Source organism: Amphiura filiformis, chromosome 11, assembly GCF_039555335.1.
Source record: "Amphiura filiformis chromosome 11, Afil_fr2py, whole genome shotgun sequence".
NCBI classification, from domain to species: domain Eukaryota; kingdom Metazoa; phylum Echinodermata; class Ophiuroidea; order Amphilepidida; family Amphiuridae; genus Amphiura; species Amphiura filiformis.
The window spans coordinates 50245931-50273621 of record NC_092638.1 but is presented as its reverse complement, the minus strand read 5'-3'; the positions used below and the strand labels follow the sequence as shown (position 1 = coordinate 50273621).

The 27691-nt window shown below is 36.3% G+C and overlaps 1 protein-coding gene across 5 annotated transcripts in view; it reads left to right on the top strand.

Annotated features, from left to right (window-relative positions):
- The first annotated feature begins 542 nt into the window (after nt 1-542).
- LOC140164954 (uncharacterized) overlaps nt 543-27691 on the top strand; it is a 53748-nt gene continuing 26599 nt past the window's right edge. The window contains exons 1-2 of one of the 5 annotated variants that reach the window (XM_072188355.1): nt 543-722; nt 4518-4554. In XM_072188355.1, the coding sequence (XP_072044456.1) occupies nt 674-722; nt 4518-4554 (86 nt within the window). In that variant the 5' untranslated portion in view covers nt 543-673. Of the gene's footprint in view, nt 723-805; nt 942-4517; nt 4555-24317; nt 24463-27691 lie in introns of those variants that run through there. The other 4 variants (XM_072188354.1, XM_072188357.1, XM_072188356.1 and 1 more) reach the window with 4 other exon arrangements.

Genomic DNA, 27691 nt, shown 5'->3' with positions numbered 1-27691 from the left:
TTTTTCAGTGTCAAAACTGCCTGACGAGTGACGTCTATTTTATTTTAAATTCTCGGGATTATAAAAATGATTGCCAATGTGCATTGCACTGCACCGCGTCCGCCGCTCCGCCCTTAAAAAATAAATGAGTCATTGGAACGTGTCCCTAATTCAATTGCTGCTAATATTTTCATTTAAAAAGCCTGCGGGAGACATTAAAATTCAGCCACGCTCAAAATGACACAAACCTTTATTCACCTGCCCATACGCGCATGTACGGTTTGGGGTTTTTCTGCTAAAAAACATCCCTGACCCTGCCATGCTATTTTATATTTTGCTGTTTGGGAAATTCGGTATAAATAATACCGACCTACTATCATCTTATCTACGCCTCAACGCTTTCGAATACCGATATCGATCTGCTTCCTGAATACATTCCCGGGATAAATTCCTTTGTCCTAAATTCCAAAGGTATTTTTCGGCCCGAAACCCGCCTCCTAATTAATTATTACAAGGACCGTGTGCAAAAATAGGGCGGAGCTTAGGTTTTTATCGAATGCGTTCGCGTGTGGCCGACGTGTTTTTTACGTGATTTTATCGCGTATTTTGTTTTAAAACACGCATGCAAAGTCGTCGGCAATGGTTTCCCGTGCTGCTGGTGTGACAACTGGATGATATATGCATATTTTTATGTATGATTACATCAAAAATAGACGAAGAAGCCAGTCGGCATGTTTTCGTCGGTAAGTATTTTTGTATGCAAATTAAATGGCTCACAGCCAAAATTAAAGATTTTTTAACCATGATTGACAGCCGTCGATTTTCTTGACAACTGGGAATGGGATTTGATGGCCGGGATTTTGGTTCGATTCCCAAACATGCCCGAAGGATTTCTTGTTGTCCGGTTTTGTGTACCACGTAAATGCCGACATGTTGAGATGATATGAATGATAAAAGTACATGTAAGTAAAATGTAAACTTAGAGATTTATTCTTTGTATCGTGAGACCGGTGTTTACCTCTCAGACTCACTCAGTATGTTGCCGATTGCTGGACAACCGACCGATCGCTATCATTTTCGGAAGTAAGCTTACGCTAAGTTACGGTCGAGGCTTCGGCTTCGCAACTTGAGTTGAAAATTGAAGCCATTTTTGTTTTTGGAACGTCGAAGAGTATAATTATTCAAAGCTAGGCAGGCAAGTACATAAATCACTTATGAATATACGTTGATCGATCACCATGAAAACCATGTGTGCAAACCGAAACGGTCACGATGCTTGTGTTGTGTTTACCACAAGCACAACCATTCTAAACGTAAAACGTACAAATGAATGACCGACCGTCCGACTCCATTGTCCATGACATGTGATTGTTGGGCACACGTATCATTGTATGTGAATGTGATGATATTAGGCCATTAAAATTTATTTCCACATGTCCACTCAGTCAAGGGCCAAATTTTACTGTTACTGTACTCGTGTACTGTCAGACTGACTATACGGTAGGCTTACCGTACAATGTTTGTAATGTAGTATAGTCGACTATAGTGCAGTATTGTCAAATCAGGACGGGTCAATTATTTTATTACATGTATTACTTCCGTGGTCCGGGTACATGGTCCGAAGTCGCCTCCCCTTGAACGCGCTGACGACTAGTGTGTCAACCATCTTGTTGTCAAGACCGTTGATAATTAAAGCCAATCAGTGAGTCGGCATGATTGTTTATCACTTCTGTGTTTACGCTTGTGTACGCACAGACCACGGAAGTAATAAAATTAAGTAAGGTTCAACGGCGAATACCGTATATATTTTTTAGCTGTAACAGCGTACTGCCAATAAAGTCCCAACTTGCGTAAATTCACAAAATCATGTGTGGGTGACGGTGGGTCACATAATTCACAAAAAAGGGCATGCTTGTTTACATGCTACATGCAATGCATGATGGGACATCATGCATTATTCCAGGACCAGGCAGGGTGCTGCATACGAATGAATTTGAACATAGTGCCCCCCCTAATTTTTGCAGAACGGTGCCTGACTTTGTGTAAATATTTTTGCAGAGCGGTGCCTGACTTTGTGTATTTTTGCAGATTTGTGTGGGCGCCGAGCCGGTGGCGGCGGGCGGCGCTCCCCCCCCCTTGAAAATTCCTGGATGTGTTATTATACACTTTTGGGAGAGAAAATGTGGGCCAACATTTTGATTACGTTAGTCCGAAACGCCATCATCCGAACCACTGTCAGTCAGAAAATATAATTGAAGTTAAGGTTAGGGTTGAAATTCTTTTTCAATTAAATTTTCTGACTGATGGGGTTTGGATGGACAGTGTTTCTGACTGACGGGGTGTGCCCAAAAAACAACCTGTGATTTTTGTCTTTTTGGGGTTGGTCGTGAAGGGCAAACACACTTTTTATTGGCCTTAGTAGGGACGCACCATTAAACATCAAGGGGGGGGGTAGGAAGTTGGGGTCAGGGAAAAAAATGTTTTCGCGGCAAAGTTTTTTGTTTTTTTTCGCCGCCAAGTTGTTTTTTTTTATTTCATGCTCATGTAGTGGGGAAAGTTTTTTTTTCAAAACTTCCTTGAAGTCTAATGGTGCGTCCCCGCCGTCCCTTATTATCATACCTCAGGTATGGAACTGGAACTAATTTACAGAATTACTGTTTAAAAACAATTTTGAGTCGGGTCTATCATTTTAGGCAGTCAGTCATGAAGCTGCAAACCTGAAGATATTTTTATGAGCACTCAAAAACTGAAAAAATATTTTGTGCAACCTAATGACCTTTGACCCCAAATTTGCAGTCAGTCATGAAGCTGGAAACCTGAAGATATTTTTATGAGCACTCAAAAACTGAAAAAATATTTTGTGCAACCTAATGACCTTTGACCCCAAATCTGTGAACACCCCACAGACACTGACTAGTATCAATGCATGTATGCACTGCAAGTGGCATCATTGTGCTATGTTGTTACTTGTTTGTAGACATGTTGAAGGTATTCAGTTACCGGCTGGAAATAATTGACCTTTAACCCCAAATTTGTAAGTTTTACACCACAAGGACACTGGCTAATGTAAAATATGTGTCAAAATCAATGAAAGCATGCAAGTGCTAGATCAAATGCAAGTGTTGACAGAAAGAAGAATTCATGAGAAACGAGTGGGACCTAAAATAAATTAATATTTATGCCACGGGGTGGGTGGCATTGCTAGACAATAGAAGCAAAAGTAATTAAAATGTACAACTCTATCCAGCTGCGAAAAAAACACCTTAGATTATTTTGTAAATATCAGTATTTTTCCGGTTACAACTTTGAGTCGATTACTATTTTTAGAAAAGGACTTTTGCACTCCGCACAAGTGCAATAGTTCCTTTTCCATTGCACTCATGCGATGCTACCATGGCAACACTGACAAACGCGAGCGTGTAGCGCGCACGGTGACCACCTCGACTCGCCAATTGTAGGTGTTCATAAATATATATTTTTTATTTTGTCTTCATATTGATTTATAAATTAAGTGGAATTTTACCATATAATCGTTCCATTAATAACCGCCCAGTGTGCTTAACAAAGTCATTTTGAGTGGGCGCTTATTTTTTACATTAAGCTGACAGTACGTGAAAAGGGCATTCATCCATCATCATCAGTGTGTCATATGTTTCAGACCATGATTCAGATTTGCATCTAAAGGCAGTTAATAAACTAATAACACATTTTGTTTGTTGTAAAGTCACTGGGTGGGCGCTTATAGGGGCATGGGATGGGCAATTAATAACAATTTAGTGTCAGAATTTTGCATAGCAAAATCGTGACAAAGTTTTATTTGTATAGCAACATAGCAATAACATATGTTTGTGTGATTTGCATAGCAATTTGCCTAGATTGTGTAGCAAAATGCAATGTGATACTGGTTATATTATACCCTGGCGATTAATGGAACAAATACGGTAAGTGGAATTTACATGAGTTACCTGTATATAAATAAATCGTCGGTCGCAACACATAGTGGCATATGTGAAGGACAAAATATGTCTCCGAGCAAAACGTTTTTCAAAGATATGCTACCAGTAACGGAGTCGATACTCCTCCACTGTTATCTCTCAGTAGCTCGATTCCATTTGAAATTGGAAGTTTAAGGTTCAAACTTTTAAACTGTATCTTTAAAAAGTTAACAAGGAATAAAGATTATTATGATATAGCTAGCTCTAAACCTATACGCCACTATGTGAAATGGAAAATTTAGAAAATCACTCTACGCCACTATGTGTTGCGACCGACAAAATAAAGAATGTTGTTATTCATTCAATGGAAAGAATATTTTCATTTGGCAATATATGAACAGTTCCAAAGCCTTCTTGAATGGAGCAGTCCATATTTCACCTCATGAAAATATTCTTACCATTGTAAGTACTCGTAAACATTCATACCAGCATCTACCGTGGTTCAACATGACAGGGAAAAAATGTAATCTTGTGGTGGTGGCGCTTAAAATACGAAATTTATAAATTATTATCTCCTGTTTTTCTTATCTCATTTATTTCCAGACGGAAATCGTCAGCCCCAAAATATACTCAATACCAGGTAAGTGAATCTCTTTCCTTGGAATCTTGAGCCAGTTCTTTGGTGCATGATGATAACAACCACAGGAACACTATAAATGTTAATCCTATTTGGTCACTTTTTGACCTTTGACCTACATGTAGTGCAATATGAGACTTATTGGCACCCTCCACTAATTAGCACCTGCCATTTTGGTGGCTGAACAATGTAAAATCTGTTATAACCCCTAAAACACCCCACAAATCCCCTCTTTTGCTTTTGGGGCCCCCCCCAGCAGATTTGGAGAGTTCCTGGAGTGACAAAGAGCCAAATGGTAAGATCATCTGTGGTGGTTTTAAAAAAATGGAACAAAATTACTCAAAAATTACAATTTTGTATTCATAAAGGGCAAAGTCATAATTTGTGTTCACTTCATACTCAATTAAAATGGTAAATATGCATTGGTTTTGTGTGCATTTCTACCATTTAAATAAAGTATGAAGTGAACACAAATTAAAACTTTGCCCTTTGAGGAGACAAAATTGTAATTTTTTTTTCAATTTTTTAAAGTCAACCACAAATGATCTTAGCACTTGGCTCTAGGGCTTTGTATTCTTAGCACACTACATGCAATTGTGCTGATTACAATATTCAAATTTAACCTGCTGTTCAAAGCCGCATTTTGTTTTTGGCCAATAAGCTGCCGACTTGAATTCAATACTGCGTCTTTAATGGGAGAATGATGAGTAGCAGGGAACCAGCAAAATGGACGGAAAGGAGCCCGGTTTGCATGAAGTGATTGTAAGATGTATGATGGAGCCAATGAACATGAAGAACTTTGATGATGCAATCAAGCAAGCAATTATTACATGATTAAGTCTGTAAAATGGAAATTTTAGAGGAACATAAATATTTCATACTCTCACTCCATTCACAGCTACAGGACCTTGAAAATATGAAAATGCACAAATATTTTCTTCTCTGTATAGGTTTGTGTAAGAATAACTCAAAATCGCAAATTTAAAAACAAGCAGAGTTTGCAAAGTGTGAAAAATTACACAGTGGAGGCAAATTAATGAGGGCATGTTAAGGACCTTGCCAACAACTTGTGGAAACAGGTGTTCTGGACACGCAGAATTGTACCATTTTTGCATATTATCCACACTGACCATTTTTTACCACTGAAGCTGTATTCTGAGTGGCTAATTGAGCATCTAGGCTGTTTCAGAAGGACTCTTTTCAGAGCCATCAGATTTTCTTGTGCTACAAATGAGCAGAGTCAAAGTGTGCTTATATAATTTGTAGGACTTACTCCATCATAAGTGATCATTGCAACGGTAATACAACCATACAGTGGAAGGAACCAATTTGGATTTTTGGAGTGCCTTTCAGTAAACCTAAAATTCCATAAATAAATCAGCAATACAAATACATACATACTGTGACCATACATGTAGATAGCCAAGGACTGGAACTTCAATTTGATAGCCTCAAAGTAGAGCAGGAAATGGCCACTTTTTATGTCTTAAAAAATCAGCACGATGGTAGAAACATAGCACTGACAACACCTGGGGTCAAGTCAACGTCAAAAACCTTTGTACAGAGGTCAAAATAAAAATGTGCATACACCGTCTTAAATGCTATCTTGGTTTGCTCTTATTCTCCTGGGCATAAGGATTGAAACAAGGTATATTTTGCCAACCTCGCACCTCTACATTGGTAATATTTAGCAAAAAATGTGACCAAAGAGCAGATTTTACAAAAGTCAGTGTGATATATTCCTGAAAAAAGTGTTGAAATAATTGGTAGATCTAAGACGTATCATGGACATTAAGCTGAGCAGCAGTGTATGACTGACTCCATGACAGGCTAGTGGGAGCCCAGGATGACATCACAGACTGATGTCTGCCTTCATCTCGCATATCATTATTATTCATATAACATATGCGCCCTCTACTAACAGGGGAGTTCAAGGGCTGCACTGTTGCAGTTATTGATATCAGGAATTCAACAACACAGGCTCATCACTTCCAATCCAACAGGAGAAATGATTAGATGCAAGAATTAGCTTTTGGGCTAAAGCTCTGCCACAAAAGAGCACTTAGCAAGAAGGACTGAAGGAGTGTATGTGTACCTGCAGAGTGTGAAAGCTGTCTCTGAGAGGATTTAAGCATTGCAACCGCAACCTTCCATGACTCCCAACTAAGCATCACGACAGTGAATGCATCCGGCAGAGTGTTTTAAACAACTTTATACAGAGACTATACTCATCCTTGCAATCGCCTATACATTGTCAATTTAAACAAAGTAGAGAAGAGAGACACACACCGACATCGCCTGGCTAATAATTACTTGGTACAGCAGAGATACTAAAATCAATACCCGGGAACGATACACGTGAATGTGCTATGCACGATTTGATATTCAGAGTAAAATCTTTGGATACCGGGGTAGAAAATGATGAATATCTCCCGTAATTGATTTAGTCTAAGGAAACCAGATTTGGTTCCTTGCACTTGAACATATGTGTTGAACGGAAATGATAGTCGTTAGCTTGCGTCTTGAGAAAGAAGCTTGCGTCTTGAACTCAAAACCTGACAAAAATTCTGATTTTATATGTGCCGAACTATTATAGCACAGTGTATAGGCCAATCGTGGAGGTAGTCTAAAAGCAGATGACCTATGGCGTATGCTCACTCACACACAGCGAGGTCAGTCACCAGGCTATTGTCAGTAGCCTTAGTCAGATGTCCTTCTGCCCATTATGCGTCTCAAAACTATTAAACAGGGCGGAACAAAATGGCCATGCGTGGCGGTGGATTCAACCTACCATGGCGATTTCTGCCATGAAGATATCGGGGATGACACTGAGAGACACAACATCCATCTCATCTAAATTCAAATATGAATGGACAATCGTCTCTAATCACCCTGGGGTCATTGGAAGCAAATATTGCTTCTGTGATACTTCCAACAACAGTGGTGACCAATTGGTCAAAATGTGCCTTAGCCCTGCACAGATGAGATTCCCCCAGCAGAGAAGCTGTGTGTGGAGTGGACCCGGTCTTATCCAGCTGGATCAAAGCACCAATTAATTAAACTGGAATCACACATCTTAGGGCTCATATTGAAGTACCCTACCATATTTTCACACAGAAAGAAGCCAGGATTCCCCTCGCTAAGCGCGCCTCAGGAAAGATCGGTCATAAAAGCGGATGGATTATATGCATCAGTGATACACCCTGCCCAGGATTTTAACAAAGAAGGCTAGCACAGGAAAGCTGCAGGATGGCGCACACCTTCCTGTGTAAGGGAATTTCAATATGAGCCCTTAATAAACAGCAAGTGGGTCAATTCTATCAATATAGTAAAATTGGATTCCGACCAGTGTATTCTCAGTGTCCTCCATTTCATCAGTGTGCAAACTAGCAAAGGTAAACCATGCAAAAGATCCAAGTTCAAGGACCTGTTCCAGTTGGAATTGTCAAACTGATTCCAAGCCAAGACATGGATGACACATTGACGCATCTCTGACAGGTATGATGACACCTTTGAAAACGCGATAAAACAGTGACAGAGATATTACTTTCATTTAAAAGCATGTGCCATGTGGATTGCTAAGTTAATGTTTCAGACGAGACCATCAGACTGAAAAGATGACGCCAAGAAGAAATACCTCCATGATCCATCTCCAAGACTCATTATAGAGAAAGATGGAGGAACACAGTGAAGGAAGACCAGCCTGATTGAATCAAAGCAGGTACTATGAATTTGCTGTCAAGTAGATGGAGGATCTCTAACTAGCTTTTTTTAAATCTTTGGACATGATCTCTAACTAGCTGATGAGAGTTGTTAAATTCTACACAACCATCTGGAAAACATTCACAATCTCTCTGGAAAGAATGTAAGGCAGAAGAGGATGGTTAAGAGTAGAGATGGGTCCATTCCTGCAAGTGATTAGGGACTGCTCAAGGAAACTGTATTACAGCTCACCCCTTGATAGTGAATGATAGTGGGTCAGTTTCACCAGGATTCTCTCCACCAGCTGTGGCAGCTGTTGAGTGCCCTTCAATCAACACTGATCCTTCTAGGACAAGCCCAGCTTACTTAAAGTTTATGAACTCAACTTAAGACTGAAGACCCTCCAACATGGGAAGAGACCACTGAAGCCATAGAAGCCATGAAGACCACCAACAAGGCAGCAGGGTTGACTGTTTTGTTCCAGCTGAAACCCTGCAGGGTAAAGTCATTACATGATTGATATCATCCACGATTTCTGTATGCAAGTGTACACATACTACAGAACACTGTTACCACCTCAACAACGGATCACAAATCATCCCTCTACAAAGGAAAGGTGATCTTTCTCTCATGAGAAACTACCTGGTCATTTCACTCATATCTATTGCCACAAAAATTACAAGATCCTGATGAATAGATTTCGACCTTATGTTGATCCCTTGCTAATTAGGATCAGCAAGACTGTGCGGAGCTGACACACATCCTGAGGAGGATCATCGTGGTTTGTTTTCATTACAACATCCCTGAAGCCCCAGTTAGTGTCATCTAAGTGTTTTACAACAACCAAGTAGTGCTGTTATGATAGATAAAAACCCCCAGACCAATTCCAATTAACTACTGGTGTTCTAGCTTCTTTCCTGTTTATCGTCATAGTAGATTACCTTTTGAAGAAGTCCTCCAAAGTAGAAACGGGAGTCATGACCCATCCAAATCAAGAAGATTGTGGGATAACCTGGACTGTGCTGGTGGCATTGCCCTGTTGGAGTCTTCCATACTACAGGTGCAGTCGCTGCAGCAGATCAAGGTGTCGTTATCATCAGTGCTGCTAAGACAGAGTATGAAGTAAATTTTAATCCTCAGCCAACAATTGTATGGAGTACCATCAACCATGTTTCGGATTTTGAATACGGTACTTTGGATCCACGATGGGATCCAGTCCTGGGGATCTGAAATGATGCACAAGATCCTGATGAATAGATTTCGACCTTATGTTGATCCCTTGCTAATTAGGATCAGCAAGACTGCAGAGCAGACACACATCCTGAGGAGGATCATCGTGGTTTGTTTTCATTACAACATCCCTGAAGCCCTGGTTAGTGTGATCTAAGTATTTTACAACTTAACCAAGTAGTGCTGTTATGGTATATAGATGAAAACACCCAGACCCATTCCAACTAGCTTCTTTCCTGTTTATCGTCATAGTACAAAAATGTAGATTTCCTTTTGAAGAAGTCCTCCAGAGTAGAAACGGGAGTCATGAGATGACCCATCGAAATCAAGAAGATTGTTGAATGACCTGGACTTTGCTGTGGCATTGCCCTGTTGGAGTCTTCAATACCACAGGTGCAGTTGCAGCTCTCCAGATCTGCTGCAGCAGATCATGGTGTCATCATCATCAGTGCTGCTAAGACAAAGTATGAAGAATTTCAATCCTCAGCCAACAATTGAAGTTTATAGAGTACCATCAACCATGTTTCCGATTTTGAATACGGTACTTTGGATCCATGATGGGAATCAGTCCTGGGAATGTGAAAAGATGCAAAGCTTAAGATTTGGCTTAGTAAGATGTATACATGTATGTAGAACACCTTTGGAGAAATACACTTATACCAATAACTACCATGAAGTGAAACTGTTTGAGACAACTTTTGTCACAGGACCCATATGTGCCAGTGGATGCTCATGGATCATCTCTCCAAGGATATGGAATGCTTGATGCCTTTGCAATTCATAGCAAGTGGACAGGATCCTAATGTATCAGATCAGAATGTATTTCGCCTTTCTAAACAATGAAAGAATATAGCCTGTACAATACACCAGATTTAAGACATGGATGACAGCGCACATGGTTACTGCGGTATATTCAGATAGCCACAACAATTTACAAATTACATTAATGGTCCAAGATTAGTGGTGGCACCAGGAATTGTTTTTTTTGGGGGGCATGGGGAATGAATTTCAGGGGGCAAAGGTAAATCAACCAATTTTGCATAAAATTGCTGCAAAAAGTTGGCATTTTTGTAATTTTGGGTTTTTAAAAGGGCTGTAAGGGGAGGGGGAAAGAAAAATATTTTGGGAAATAAAAATACCCACCCCCCCTTGCAGTAGTAAGCGGAAGATGCTCACAGTCATCTGCTCCCCAACTGATAATGAGTGTTAAAATGTTCCTATATATATGGGCAATTCCACGGTAACTCGTGCTACACTTTATGGCGTCCTTTTGCATACTTTGTGCTCCAGCTTTTAAATTGATTTGATTGGAATCTGAATTTTTTGTATTTTAATACCCAACATTCAAGGCTAGATCCTCATAGTATTACTAATTCAGGATATCAACTTTTGTATGTATGGGACAGCTGTAAAAATCGGTAACTCGTGCTACGAGCAGAGGACATGCTTAAAAATCACTCATTTTTATTTTGATGGTGTGCTAAAACAAAAAACACTAAAGCCTTATTGATTATATGATAAGTAATTGCTATAATAAGGTTTGTTTTGGTATACCTTAAAAAGTTGTGCCCCTCATAGTTTTACATTGACTGGCAAAAACATGGTAACTCGTGTACTACGGTAACTCGTGCTACAGTTTGTCCGCCATATATAAAATGGTATTGTTCATCTAAATGTCAATTTTTTTTTTTTTTTTTTTCCTCAACAACTGGTGTAATGATCAAATAACTCAATCTATGTACAAATAACCCCCCAAATAACCCATCTATGTACAAATAACACTATTCAGTGTATGTACCAGCATACAATGTACCACACACATTATATACAAACATCCCAGCCTTACATACGCCTTGCTTGATCCTGTTTGGATATTTTATTCTAGGGCTTAAATTTAAACAGTTAAATTGAACAGTCAACAATTGATAAAACTTTTACTTTCATGTTATTTGACTCTAAATTCCATCACAAAACTTGTAATGTTCATGGTTATTTGCTCTGTAAGTTTTTAAAAAATTGCTTTCTGAGTTAAAGAATGTTTGGTCATCTTTTGGTTGAGACCATTTCCTGCTTGGTGCAAATACTCTACAGTTTGCCCGATTTCAATCACTTCATTAAGCTGGAAAATGAGCCTCATTACACTCAACAACAAACCAATTTCCAGTACAAATCTCAGAACTATACAAATCTCAGTATCAACAATGTCACTGTGGCTGTTAATCTCAGGATTTCCAGTATCTATTTTGTTTGTTTTATTTCTTCTTTTGCCTGGGTTACTCATTCAGTGGATGTTTTAAGGTATCCTCTGTTCTTCCATGAGGCCCATATTAATTGATTGGTTCTTACAATGTAGGCTAGATCCTAGGGGGTGGAGGGCTAAAAATTTTGGTTGCATCATTTTGACCAGGTATTGATAGTGGGATATATGCTAAATAACATGTTTTTTTAGAGAGACTGTACAATGTAAAGTCTTTGAGCTTAAAAAAAAGGACTTAATTGGTGTATGCAAAAATTTGGTATAAATAAATTTACACTATTTTGGCACATGATCGGGGTGGAAACTGGTTCCTTGAATCTTATCTCTATCTTTGCCTTCCATATTTTTACTTTAATTTTCCTGCGACAGGAGGTCACTTTTCTCTTTAATTTTTGGCCCCCACACATGTGTGGTTGCCTGGTTGTTTGTTTGTTTCTTTCTTTTTGTTTGGCTGTCCGGGCGGAAGCAAATTCATTAATCCACTGTAGGCCTACAGCTCCAACACAATAACTACAAACTTGGTACCGGTATGGTGATAGAATAATGGTGGCTTGATGTGCTGTGTAGTTTTGTGTTATGTTATTTGCATATTTATGAATATTAATGAGCTTACAAATTTTGCCTACATTTTCATTAATCCACTTTGCAGCATTATAAACACAATAACCAATCAACTTCAAACTTGGTTTGGTTGGATATGGTGGCCTGATGTGCTGTATAATTTTGTGTCATGTTATTTGCATATTTATGAATATTAATGAGCTTATTTGGATATTATTTTTTATTTACAAACCTTTGTTATTTACACACTTGTGTGTGTGTGTGTATGGGCACCTTAATTATGAACTGCATAATTCTAGTTTGTCATGGGGCAGGCTGCCCCTCCCCCCCACACACTGGCTACACTGCTGCTAGAAAGCTGTTACCAATATCATGGTCACATTTATGCATATTCATGTAGTTGGAAGATCCTCTATTGCTGCCAAGTGGTAGATTCTGCATTACCTTTGCTGGTACAGGGGAAGTGGGCTATGGTAACTTCGTGCTACATCGGTAACTCGTGCTACTGGTAACTCGTGCTACAGTTTTTAATGGGTCATTATTATGTGATGGATAGTGTTTTGTATATTAATTTCTTATTTTTACTCAAGGCACTACTAGTAGAAGGAAAATAATAAGTGGCATCAATTAAATTGCCAACATTTTGAAAATATATAAAAAAATGCATCTTTCGGTAACTCGTGCTACGCCATATTTAGTGCTATGAAAACACAATGAAAGAAAAAAATTAGTTACCAATACCATGGTCACATATAAATGCATATTCATGTAGTTGGGAGATCCTCTATTGCTGCCAAGTGGTAGGTTTTGCATTTCCTTTGCTGGTACAGGGGGAAGTGGGCTATGGTAACTCATGCTACATCGGTAACTCGTGCTACTGGTAACTCGTGCTACAGTTTTTAATGGGTCATTATTATGTGATGGATAGTGTTTTGTATATTAATTTCTTATTTTTACTCAAGGCACTACTAGTAGAAGGAAAATAATAAGTGGCATCAATTACATTGCCAACATTTTGAAAATACATAAAAAATGCATCTTTTCGGTAACTCGTACTACGCCATATTTAGTGCTATGAAAACGGAATGAAAGAAAAAAAATTAGTGGGGATTATTTAAAATGTGTTGGATGTTTCTTGAAGACCATATTTCAGAGATATAAAATGTATCAAATTTAAAAGAAAAGTGCCCATGTTTAATAAAATAGGCCCACTTGGAAAATATCTAAGTTGAACAGGAGTTTTTCACTTAAAATACACTCTCCAAAGAAACTTGAAAAAAACAACCAAAATGTTAGAAAAATGCCGAAAAAAGTTTATAACTTGAACCTTACATCTGTTTGGAATAATATAAAAGTTAAAAGAAATATATATTGGCAATTTCATTTTTTTGAGTCATGTCCACTTTTGCTTGGAATTGCCCATATATAGTTGATATATTTTGCAACTTAGTGGAAAGAAAGTGCAAAAATATGCAGCTAATACATTGCATAATATGCAATTGGACATACACCTTATGCATGCTCTTTCCAGTATCAAAAACTCTCATGCATTTCTACTGATACTATTCAAATTCGTAAAATTGCAAACGGCCATTTTATCGCATAATCCTATGTAATTGATAATGTGCACATTGATACAAACATAGTGGGGATGGCATTATGTTTTAAATTATGAAATGTGTGACTCAGTGATGTAATTAAGTCTCGTGAAAGTGAGATTACAGTGATGCAAATCTTTCCTTTATTTTTTTTTATTTTTTAAGGAAATGGTCAATGAAAGTAAAGCATTACAGCTTAAAAAGGAACTACATGTACACTTTAACCTGATACATTTTAAACCTGTGTTTGTATGTGGCTCAATCCCGGACGAACCCCTATACATGCACCATGCCGAGCCCCCATATACATGCACCATGATGTCGCTCTCTTACCCACTTACCTTCCTGATGTTAACTGATATTGAAACATACGACAATAGAGAGTTCCCGTGTTTTCAAGCGGAACAGACTACAATAGTGTTTATAACGTGATTCGCACCGCCGTATTCCTCATTCCTTTGATTTGGTCAATGACCCTATTGGTGCTACATTCTACAAAATAACATTTGCTAATTATTGCGCGAGTGTTGGTATTCTGAAAATTGTAATCGGCATTTAGGTTTCCCTCCAAGATGGCGGGTAACCCAAAACACGGGAACTCTCTATTGTTGGAAACAGAAAATATGTAGGAAAAAGTATTAAAAATAATGATAAGGACTTAAGTATGCATCACATAATCTCTATCCCACTCCCACATGCAACATCAATGTGTGAGGTGTCATTTTCAAGCAAAAAGCAAATTGAACTCCAAACTTGTGTTATGAGGAAATCTACTGTATTCCTAATAAATACCACCCTCCCCATAATTATTTCCATGAAAAACTGACCTAAATGCAGGGGACCTTCATTACATGTAGGAACAAAACGGTAACATAGAGGAATCTCTTAACGAAAATTGGCATACCATACATGTTCCATGCATTACAATGCTACTAATGATATATATTCTCAAAGACCTTGGAATTTGCATAAACACATTTCATTTACATATTTTTGAATATTAAGGAGATTATTTGCATATTGGATCTGAAATTCTATAAATTGGTTCTGTAGCTTACATGAAATAAGTGATGAACTTGAAACTAGGTAGGGTGATAAAAGTATGACAACATCTTGTGCTGTTATCTGCATATTTCATAGTTGGCAGTGGTGATACAAACCCACCCTTTTTATTTCAAACCCACCCTTTTTATTTTCCACCCTTTCTACGCGTGGTTACTGATCATAGATAAGTGGTTATGGTGGTCCAGGAGATGCAGATTTGCATCCAAAGAGAATTACAAAGTTTTAGATGCCCAAACAGAATGGGATTTCAATATTTTTTTTGTGTTTCATTTAGTGTCATTCAATTGGAAATTACAGTAAGCTTTGAGATTGCAATTGTTGATTTCTAAACCCACCCATTTTTTTTTATCAGAGACCACGCTTTTTATTTGGACACGCAGTTTAACCAGAAATTTTTCAAACCCACCCTTTCAAGCATTTTGTGGACCCTTCAAACCCACCCTTTCTAAAGTGTGGGTTACCAACAGTGTATTTATGAATACTAATTACCTCATTTGCATATGGTCATTTTCACGGTAAAGGGTGTAACTTTTGATTTTTAGGGTCAAAATTTCAAACCACTTAAATATGTTTCTGTTTACTGTAATCATGCATAGAAGCAACTTAAATTCCAGTAAAATAGTGTTTCAAGGCTTAAACCTTTTGATTTCTGATAAAAATTTGACATTTCCATAACATTTTGGTTAAAATCTAAGAAAAATGTATTTTACATAAGCTCAGAAAATTATGACATGAAAGCTGGAATACATGTGAAATCCCATTCCAAAGTAAGTCAACAGATATAAGTTAAATTTTATACCATGTTTTGCTATGTTTGTAATTGCAATTTTGAAAATTTTTAACATCAAGGGTCATTTGCAATGGAAATTTCCCAACCTTAAACATATTTTTTAAGTTTTAATTGGGTTCCTAAAATAATTTAAATGTCTAACTTCATGTACAAATACTACTTGATGAAAGGAACCTCCCAGCCAAGTTTCACAGAAATTGGAGTTATTTTTAGAATTGGCAATTCAAGCGATTTGTGTTTCGGAGGCTTCAGTTAACAACACAGGTGATCATAAAAGTAAAATATTTGGCTAACTACTACAAGTTGACATGAAAAAATAGGTAAAAAATATCACAATTACCAATTTTCATGCTTTGCTTCTAAGTATTGAATTTCAGTTGTGACAAAAATTAAATTATCACAGCAAGTCATTTTTTTTTGTTTCGAGGCTTCATGTTTACAATGGTTAAACATGGCAGAAGTAGTTTTTTGAAAACAACACTGTTGGGATCATCTAAGCTGTTATTTTCTTGTGTGTATTGAATCAATGATTCTATGCGGCAGATATTGCAGATTTATAACATGATAATTTTTTCACCCATTTGTTAAGTATGGTGTTATTTGCATGTGAAGCCTCCGAAACGGGCTTTCTTGGATATCAGTATATTTTTCAAGCATTAACCATAATATCAATTTTTTTTTAAATTTATGACGTTCTGCACATATCATGCAACAATTACAATGCAGATATCAATATGGAACATACCAATTTAGATATGCATAGATGATAATTAAGTTTACTGTTGTTTCGGAGGCTTCATTTGTTTCGGAGGCTTCAATTGTTAACGGAAAGTTTGTATTGGGTCCCATTTTCAAACGGTGATATATATCTCCATGATTTAAAAACAAGTGACTTGAGGATCTACTTTGCTACATTTTGATAAATAGATTGGATGAGCTCTTTTATTTATATTTGCCCAAGCTTGCTGAACAGTTTGTTTCGAGGCTTCAAAAAGTTAACGGAAAATCGGCTCTTTGAAGTCAAGATTTTATAAAAATTTTAAAAGCTTGCAAATCAACTAATTTTTGTTACCCATTTCAAGTTAAGATATCAACTGTTATGAATCAAGAAGAAGTGAAGAAATAACCAAGAATTATGAATCAAAGCTATACCCACAAAGTTTGTTAACAATTGTTAACGGAAAATGAAGCCTCGAAACGACAAATATCAAGTCCGGTTCTCAAAAATACAGGGCTGTTCACAATTAAATCTAATGTGGCAGTGTTTACTGAACATATGACCGTACTTTCAGGATAAGAAAAATTATCCATGAACTAACTGAAGAAAACACAGGGTTTTACAAAAATGTTACTGTTTTTACAGTTTTTCAAAATGGCAATATTAGGTACATTTAAGCCTGCTAAAACTGAACGCAGTAACTCCCGAAGATGATTATGCTACCCAAGGTAGCTGCTAACTAGATGACTTATGTGGCCAAAAATCATGGAATTCTGTGGCTTTATTAGAAAACTACGGATCAAAATGTTAAAAATCCAAAGTTACACCCTTTACCGTGAAAATGACCATATTGTACTTGAAATTACATTAATCCACTTTGAAATGCATTCGCCGATGATAGTCAAATGTTGCGATAGAGAATGAATAGTTTTTGCACATTTATGATTATTTATGATCTTATTTGCATATTCTATGTATTTAAAAACCTTATTATTGTGGGGCCACCTTTAATTACAAACTGCATAATGCAAGTTAAACCTGATAATTATCTTTTTGCAATAATATGCAGAGACCTATATGTAAGGCCTGGCAAAAAACACATTTTTAAAAGCCAAATGCACCTTGATTCTTCCAAATCCGAGAAAAAACGAGAATTCCTGCCAAAAAATGCAAAATGTAAAAAAAAAAAAAAAAAATCTGCAGATTTGGAAAGTCCCTTGAACTACAGCAATCATTCATGGTTGATTTTTAAAAAATGGTAAAAAATTACAAGTTTGTATTCAAATTGGGCAGATTTGTAACTTGTGTTCACTTCAAAATCTATTTTAAAAAGATATAAAATGCGTACAAAACGAATGCATTTTTATATCTTCAATAGATTATGCTGTGAACACAAGTTACAAATCTGAACCTTTTATATATGAAGAGCTTTGTTTCAAAACCCCTTACATCCACTTTTGGCCAAATTGAGTTATTGGCATAATATTATAGTGTGGGTAAAAATACCCATTTTGGTGGTTGTTTGACCTTCATACTACCTTCCCTTCCGGAGTTATCGCATATTTCCCGTTTCGGAAATCTCAGGGAATTTGCGGAAATCTGAACTTAAAATGAATATAGAATTGTTTCGTTTTAAATTTTTTGATGTATAATGGTAGCCTGGAATGTTCTTTACCTATTAAAACCAAAAGAAACTGTTTTTGGGTCACTATGTTTGGAAAAAAATCATTTTAATTAACAAAAGGTGTAGCTTCGAAATACCCAAAAATGTCATTTTCCGAATTTAATTAAAATTCATAATTAAAAAAGTAAATGAGATATTTCAATTTTTCTTTTGATTTTCAAAGCATTAGTCAAGTTACATAATGTAGCGCAAACAAATGGGCTCAAATTTGATTGCAAAGGTGGTTTCTAGAAAAGGGGTAAATTTATTTTGTTGCAAAACCCCTTACATCCACAAAAGGTGCGATATAAAATAAATAATAAAATAAATAGGAAGCCTTGAAAATTGTCCCAAACCTATTCTTTTAGTTTCTATTCATCAACACTTTATCCAATCCCAAATTGAATCAAATCGAACAAGTAAATACTTGCACAATTAAAAAAAGCTGTTTTTCTCAAAAAGTCAAAAGTGGATGTAAGGGGTTTTGCAACAAAGCTCTTCATTATACAAACTTGTAATTTTTTTGGTTGACCACTCGCCTTTAAAATCTAGAGGCAGAGCCTGCTGTAAGATTAGTGTCTTTGAAAAGAGCGGTATTGTATTCAATCTGATTGTACACAGACATGACAGGTGATGAGTGCAGCCTGGTAGTGGTACTTATACTGCAGGGTAAAACATTAAAAAATTGTTACATCACTATCTACTATTTCCATGCATGGGGAAAATAGATGGTCATGCAGGTCATAATGTAGGTGGGAGGCAGTATTGTGCTATCCATTGAAATGTAAATCAACTGAGAGTGGTCAATTCAGCATAGATTGTACACCTCTTTTGTACATGTACTTTAATCCATATTTATACCATACCAATCAATAATATATTCCAATGCTTTGCATTATTATTTTGGAGCTAATACTGCATTAATACTAGGGTTTAAAAAAATCCACTATGTAGTAATCCCATAAAGAATTTCAAGAGGGTTAAAATGTATTTCTGAGAGTACTCCTCTTTTCGCCAAATGCCAAGCGTTTCTAGAATGCTGTTAAAATAAGAAAATTTTTAATGCTAATTTATTTCATATTCTAGGGAAGTGTGGTTACCTCTTTAAAATATCCGAGTGAGAGGGTTTTCAATTAAATGTTTTTGTGTCGAAACTGAAGCATCCTCTGTATAAAGAAAATATGAATTAACTGCAACGATTTGTGATACCCAATTGTGGCACATTCGATGTCGTTTGAGAGGCAGAGAATTTTATTTCAATTTTATATACGCCAAAATATTTTTTTAATTGACTGAGAATGACGATAGAAAAAACGTTGAAAATTCCATGTAAAAATTACATTAGACCCCACCAAAGATTACTGTTTCGTTTTTATGGTAAACTAATCTTTTATTTCCTGAAATAAAATTAGGGGTCTAATGTGTATTTTTTGTATATAAATGATAAAAATATTGACGTGTATACAAGAAGCTACAAGAAAAATGGTAGGCTCCATATACTGACCCACATATACGAGTAGCGCACGTGCGAGTCAAAATCGATATATAATGTTTTGTGCATGTATAGGCTCATTTATTGTCGGATTTCTGTATGTAGAACATGCAGTTATCAACAAAATATGGTACATTTTCTGTCTTTGCTTGTCACGTGGTAAGCCTATGTTGAAGTTGCAATTTATATGTTAAAATAAGTTCCAAGATGGATACCAACAACTCAGGTGGCCGAGCGGTCTAAGGCGCTAGGCTCATTCAGAATCCATGATAGCGGTGTGGCGTGAGTTCGAGCCCCACCTCTGCCAAAACTTAATTTACTTTTTCTAAAATTTTATAATTACAATTATTTATAGGGAAATGTGGCTAGGAGAATTTATATATGGCATAGAGAGGAGTGTTCTGATAGTAAATCAATGCATATAACATTATTTGGAGTCGTAAAATGTGAGAGTAAAATCAGTAGGAATAAAAATCATTTATGACTGTCTGGGAACGATTACAAAAAGATTTACATGTAGAAGAACTTAAGGTACCGGTATTATTAAAATGATTACAGTTCCTACTACCCCCATATACCTAGCGAGATCTTGGCCAGAACAATGGGAAATCATGTGACCAAAACCTAAACTAAAAACAACCTTGAAAGGACTCGATAATGATTATTCACTTCCAACAAAACAAACAATAGTCCGACACAAATTCATAACATGTTTAATGTGCATTTTAGTGGTCTACATGTATGTTGGACAATATTTTTGTTTGAAAAATAATGTGATAAGCTTTGAACTGACCAATAATGTCAACAACAAAGGTCAAAGCCCAGGGGTCAAAGGTCACAGAAGACCAAAATGAAAAATACCAACTATATTAGCTTTGTTTTATACTGTACGGCAGGGAAATGTATAGTACAGCAGCTTAGTGGTTAAAGGCATGCCCATATTTTTGGGTGCATGACAGAAATTTATTAGGTATTTACAGAACTTTATGAAATTAATGTGGACACAAATATTTTCATGTATAAACACAATATACCAAAAGGAATAAAAAAAATGATGGGGGTGTCTGACTACTGAGGTCTCTTTTTCAGCACTTAAAGGGTTATTGTATGTACTATCATGATTCAATTTAAACAGACCCTCAGTTGACACCATTTATTGTCCCCATTAATTTTAAAGGGTACATTTACATGCCACAGACAGCCCTTCACAAGCAATGTCAATACAGCAACAGTACTGCCACGTATACATGTTTGTTTTTGCAAAGGGTCTTTCCTGACTGCAGCTAAAATGAACTGGCAACCCTGCTGCAGTACAATTACCTTCCTTTCCCATATTAAATTAGCATAGCCACACCCCTTTCAGCACTGCACTCATTACCATGATAACAGCTATGGTTCAGGGCCATGCCTGAGAAGCCAATTTAACTGTTACCTCTGTGCATCAGTTAGTCATGATGCATAACCACAGGAATATTGGGGCATTTTGACCCTTTCCTATTTATAATCATGTTAATTGCCAATATGTACTTAAGGTTTATCACAGGCCAAATGCAATTAAATTTTGAATTTGAGAACATTAGCAAAATTTCTTCATTAAGGAAATTACTACTTCCTGTACAAAACTAGTATACATAAGAAAATATTTTTACAATTTTTGTCCAATATTTTTCATGACGTGCGCCATATAATATATTCCCATCCATGTTTTTATTTTCCTTTATTAAATTCCTATTTGGGGGGGGATTACTTGCAAGTACTGTTTTGGTGGGCCATGATCCACTGCTATAAGTCTTGAGAATAAGTTGCATGCCGGGCTTGCATGTAATAACATTATCCACGTCGATATACTAAAAGCCGACTCAATCAATATGTACTGACAGGCAGTCCTTTTTTCCTCAGGGAAAAACAATGTCTACTGAAAGAGCGCAAGGATATCACCATAAAATAAACAGCAAGCTTTTTGTTAGTCCTGGAAGTTCATCTGTGTTGGAAGATCTACAGTCTATGATCTATGATATTTGGTTGATACAAAGCCGGCCTAAAGATGTCCATTCTATTTCAGTCACTCAATTTTAATATTTTCCTTAGCCATATCAACTTTCAAAATTGTCTAAATTGAAGTAAATACAATGCATGTATGTACGTACATCCAATATTGTGCAGGGTGCCTGGCATCTGACAAGATTTGTAGTTTTAAATTTTGCAATTTTGTTCATTCGTGAAATAGGATGTTACAAAAATGTTTAGTGCTCCACAGTCCAATATAGTGGGCTTAAGTTAAATGTCTGACAAAAATAAGTTATTTTTTAATATGTTTTACATGTCTTCTGCTATTTGAATGATGACTGAATTGTATGCACTCACCAAATAGTTGTTGCAATTGAGAATATAGAATTTTTCACTTTTCAAACCTGCAGTAACTAAATGTGCGGCCCTAATTAGTGCCTGTTCCCTAGTAAGTGCCCCATGTTGGTCAGGTAGAATTTGACTTTTTGCCAAATAAATATGAATGAATGAATGAATGAATGTGGAATTTTTGCAGCTGTTGGATACAAATTAACCTAGTATTATCAGGAAAAGCAATGCATTTGGCTATGATACAGTTCCTTTGTGTATATCACGAATTACAACTTTGTAATAGCATGGAAAACAAGTGTGTAATTTGCCCTCAATATTAGGATATACATGGATAATACATACATTATGTGCACTACCAGAGACCCACATCTTTCCCCCGTTTTATCACCAAAGATCCTCCCTCTTTCCCCCGACCCCATATTTTGTTTTCACCCAAAAGGCATTTTTGCTTCCGATACCCTTTCTGTGGAAAAAGTCGCACTGTTACATCATAATATCACATCTGCACCCAAAAGACCTGAAATTAATCATATGCTCCCCCAAAAAAAACTACTTTTTAGGATCTTCCCTCAAAAGGCCCCCATTTTTAGCATCTACTCCGAAAAGACCCCATTTTTAGCATCTTTTTAAAGACCCCAATTATTTTATAATGGCATCTGATTACCAAAGGTAAAAAAAGCACCCCCTAGCTATGATACGACTTACTATGCACTAAAATTTGTTGGAGCTCCATTTATAAATAATTTCGGTTAAAATTAATGCAGTAATGTAAAAATTTGAGTAAAAACCTGGTAATCTACAGAACAGAAAGGGCATTTGAATCCACAAAAAAAAGAGGCATACATGGTATACTCAGTGCTATAGTGAACAGAGATGTACATAGGCTGTTGTACATGTTTTACCTGAATAATTTATACTGCAGTACATGCATGACACAGTCCTCGCTGCATAGATGAACCAGTGTTGAATATAAGTCGGCAGCTTTCATGTGCGAACAACGTCCTCAATCCTTGGGCTTGAGAATCAGTATTCAGGTATCATCTTCTGTTTTGTGCAGCAAATGCTCAAAATATGATTTTCATTTTACAAATTTACTGAGTATACCCAGCAAACACAAAAATGTTTTTAAAACATTATTAATATGTTGTAAATGTGTTTTGGTTTTGGTCAAAATGTTTTAATAACATTTAAACAAACACTGCAACAGCATTTAAAAAATGTTGTCAAAATGTTACTGTAAGATATGTCCCTTTTTGGCAAACATATTTTAAAAATATTGTCGAAATGTTTTTGTAAAATATTTTTTAGCAAACATAATTTTTTGGAAAATATTTTGTCAACATTTGATAACATTATGTTAGAATGTTTTCCATAAAGTTTTCAAAAATGTTTGAAATGTTTTTATACCCTTTATATGACCCGACATTTTCACATTTTATGTAAACCATCTTTTGCTTGCTTGGGTACTGGTACTGGTACTGGCAGCCTGGACGGGTGGTAAACAATGCATAGATCTGACCTTTGACCCATATACTAGATCAAACTAGTAAAAAGATATAAATTGAAGAGAAAAAAAAGAATGCTAAAAATAATTCAAGGATAGGTATTAAAGACAGAGTGGAAAAATCTGTGATTCCTGTAGCCTGATAGGTGCTCCTGGCTGTTGTGTTGAAACGTCAGCTTCATGAATTGGTGTATCGTACGTTCGGTAATTACACATAGTCTGCAACCTGCAAGCAAGCTCTACTCTCACATTAATGTAGAAAAATGAGCCAATTTGAAAAATAACTCGGCAAGAGAGATGCATTTGAAACATTATTATATAGTAGCTTCCCGGAAGAAGCTTTCACCAAGCATAAAATTAATGATTTTTTCCAAGGACATGAATGAACGTCCTGTTTAAATAACATAGATAGTGAGGTACCCTTCACTATCTATAAAGTCATGCATACATGTTCGTAATTATGTACTGCCTATTAAAACTATATATTCTTCTTCACATTAAAAACATAATAAACTGCACATAGATAATTAAATTGCAATTTGACCCCTGGCCTCCTATAAACGGCCAGATGTGGGCATGTGGCTATCATCCAATCCTTCTGCAGTGCAGTTATCTATATGTAGTAGCAAGTTGCCACTTGCAGTTGCACAATCAAGTGGGTGGAGCCATTCTGTGAGCTCTTGGCACTGTGCCAATGCATGTAGCAAAGAGCAATAACAAATAACAAGCGTCTGTTTAAAGTCATGTGATCATCAAGGCCCAGGAAACTGTTAAACTGCATTAGAGTGTGCACCAGGTCGACTGTCTTGGCAAGTGGGCTTTGCTACTGAACACTACATGTGCACTGCACACTGTATAAATTGCCAGCTCACCCTTTATCACGCATCACACAGCAATGACTTCATCAGACACTAGACTTGGTACAAGTCTCGACTCTATACTAAGAATGGTTGTGCAGTCAAGCTGAGTCCATGTGAGTATGTGTTACAGGATCTGTGGATATAAACAGGTGTTGGTAGGTTCCCAGCAAACATAAAAATATTTTGTTTTAAAAATGTTATAATTTATAATTTATAATTTTAAGATGTTTTATGAAAATAAACTACAAAAACATTTTAAATATGTTGTCAAAATGTTTATTGTAAAATATTTGTTTGCAAACATTTTTGCAAAAAATATTATATTAGAACGTTTTGCAACATGTTTTTTAAAATGTTTTTGAATGTTATTAAAACATTTTATTTGTTTGTTGGGTTACATTGTGAAAATCTAAATTTTTGCGCTGTAATTATTTTTACACATTTCTTACATACACGCTACCATGAAAATATCAAAGTGCAGAAAATTTATTGTCGAAGAAATTTCCACTTTTACAGTGGATAGAGATTTTTGTAGACATATTTGAATTTTCTTTCTTTTTGTGTTCTCTCTCTCTCTCTCTCTCTCTCTCTTACTTTAATAAGGATTTCAGACAATTTTATCAGACTAATGGTTAGGCCTACTTGAACTAAAAAAAGTATACACTGCATTTTTGTGAGAGTTTTTTTTTTTGTGAATCGACATGGCAATGTGAAGGTAACACGATCACACAAAAATATGCAATTTATTATATTTGCAACTTGCAACATTTCTGAAAACATGAAAATCATAAAAAAAATAAAAAAAAACTATGTGAAAAACTGAAAATAACTGCATTTATTAATTAGTAATTAGTGGAAGCATCAGTGGATATAATGTCTGTCAGTTTTAAGAATGATGAACATGATGAGTCAATTGGAAAGGACATGAGCTGTAAAAGATATAAATCAAAACTGAAGTTGACCCTTTATAATCGTTTACACGGCTGAGCGCTGAGTCATATAGGTAGTACAAATGTTTTATTTAACATAAATTAGTTTTGTGCCGATCCGTCTGGGCGGAAGCAAAGTCATTGATCCACTGTGCAGCTTAAACTCCACAGCCGATCAACTTCATATCAAAACTTGGGTATGATGGCCTCATGTGCTGTATAGTTGTGTGTCATGTTATTTGCTGCATATTTCTGAATATTAATGACCTTATTTGCATATTTTGCCTGATATTCTGTTAATCCACTCTGTATCTTAAACTCAACAACTGATCAACTTCATTAGTCTATTTTCAGAATCTTGCATCCTATACCTTTGTACATACATGTAACTTGATGTAAGGTGTCCGATTAATTCACCACTTGGACAGTAGCTGCATTTTTTTGACCAAAACTCATTTTTTAATACTGTAAAAGTCAATATTTTCAGCGAGAAGATATTTTCGCGATTTTGAAGATTTTATCAATTGGCTTGCGAGAATTAAATTTCATGGTTTTGATATTGATACGATAGAAACCTAATGCAAAAGGTTATTTTCGCGAGTTTTTATTTTCGCGATTTTATGTCCACTAGCGAAATTCGCGAAAATAAAAACCTCGCGAAAATTTCTACTTTTACAGTAAGTCATTTGTGACCGAAAGTCATAGTTTTGACCAAAATCACATTTTGTGAGCAAAAAGTACATTCTTGACTAAAAATTACATTTTTGACCAAAAATTAAATGTTTTACTAAAAAGTCACATTTTTACAAAAAGAATCACATTTTTGATAATCAAATTGTGGACCAAAAACCACATTTTTGAGCAAAACATGTTTTTGACCATGTTAGTAATTTGCACAGATAAAATACATTGGAACATACATCGGAGCTCGTTTTATAATCTCCTTTCAAAACTTTTGGCGGTGGTGAAAGCAGCTGAAAACATGGAATCATTTTCTGTGGGTTTCTCCTGTTTTTATTGCCAACAGTGTACACGTGACATGACAGATCTACATACAAATTGGACCTATGATACATGTCTGACCCGAGAAAGAAGTGGCTCTTTGGATATTTGAATAACAAGACTTGCTCACAGTCTATCCTAACTGAAGCCTGAAAGCATAGATACTAATGCTGAAAGGGAGAGAGATTCGGAAATAACCAAAGTTTTTTAATCACAAAAACACATTGCATGCAGAATGCTGTGGGAGTGTGGTTCAAGCAATCAGATGTGGATGCGATCAGGCATGGGTTTAGATTTGGGCACACAAGGAAAGAATTAAAGAAAGATTTTTAAAAATCAGTTTGTATAAAAACTATATTATATAGTAAACGTTTCTTTGAGTTGGCATCGCTTCCCCTGGTGTACCTCTACTCCCCACCCGACCGAGCTGGGCTCCTCTCCCCCTACACCCCCTAGGCGTGAACCGTGCCCCCCCTGGCATCCCTTAATATAACTGTACCCCACCCCACATTTCTGCCATTATATTCATGACGCACACTGGTTGGCCATCTTAATCCATATATGGCTACAGATCTTCAGAAGGAATTTGTACAATGTAATGTACATGTTCAAAAAAAAATCTTAAATATATTTTGGGCACAGAGATCAACGCGGCGGCTGATAGATTTTATTTGTTTCCATAGGCCTGGTGGTGACTGATTGGGTTCGAGCTGCATGTAGAATCGATAATGTAGTCGAGGATAATATTGGCCAAAATTTATGGGTTTTATTATCAAATTTGGATACTAATTCCCATGTGAATGCTATCTGTGCTGTGTCCATATGCAAACAGTTGCTGATAGTTATTTCTTTGCGAAAAGGTCATACTTTGATGGACATTTTTGTCTTACCTGAACTCGTAAGAGGATTATCATTTCTGTTGGGTAGCGAGTGTTGTACTGACCAATTTGGAAAAATAGATCTAACACCCACCCAAAAACTTGTACGGCAAAATTCAATGATCATGACATTCAAATTAATTGATTTAAAGTGTGTGGTGATCCAAATCAATATAAAATCAATTTAATCAAATGTAAATATGAAATTATATGACAACAAGTCATAAGATTGGTTGGATGCGCTACCTAACCACTTTTTGCAAAAATAAAACCTTCGCGAAAATTACCACCAAAATGTGATATTTTCACAGTATTAATTTTTCGCAATCTGAACTGTACCGTGTACGGAGCAGGTCTGCACTCAGCGTCTTATATTTGCGATTACCAAAAATTACACATTGAAAGCCTATGGTTTCGCATACGTTATGCGTTATTTTCGCATACGTTAAAATTTGTGGTTCTGAAATTAACCGCAAAAAACACGAAAATTGAAACCTCGCAAAAATTTCCGGGTATGATACATAATTATGGTA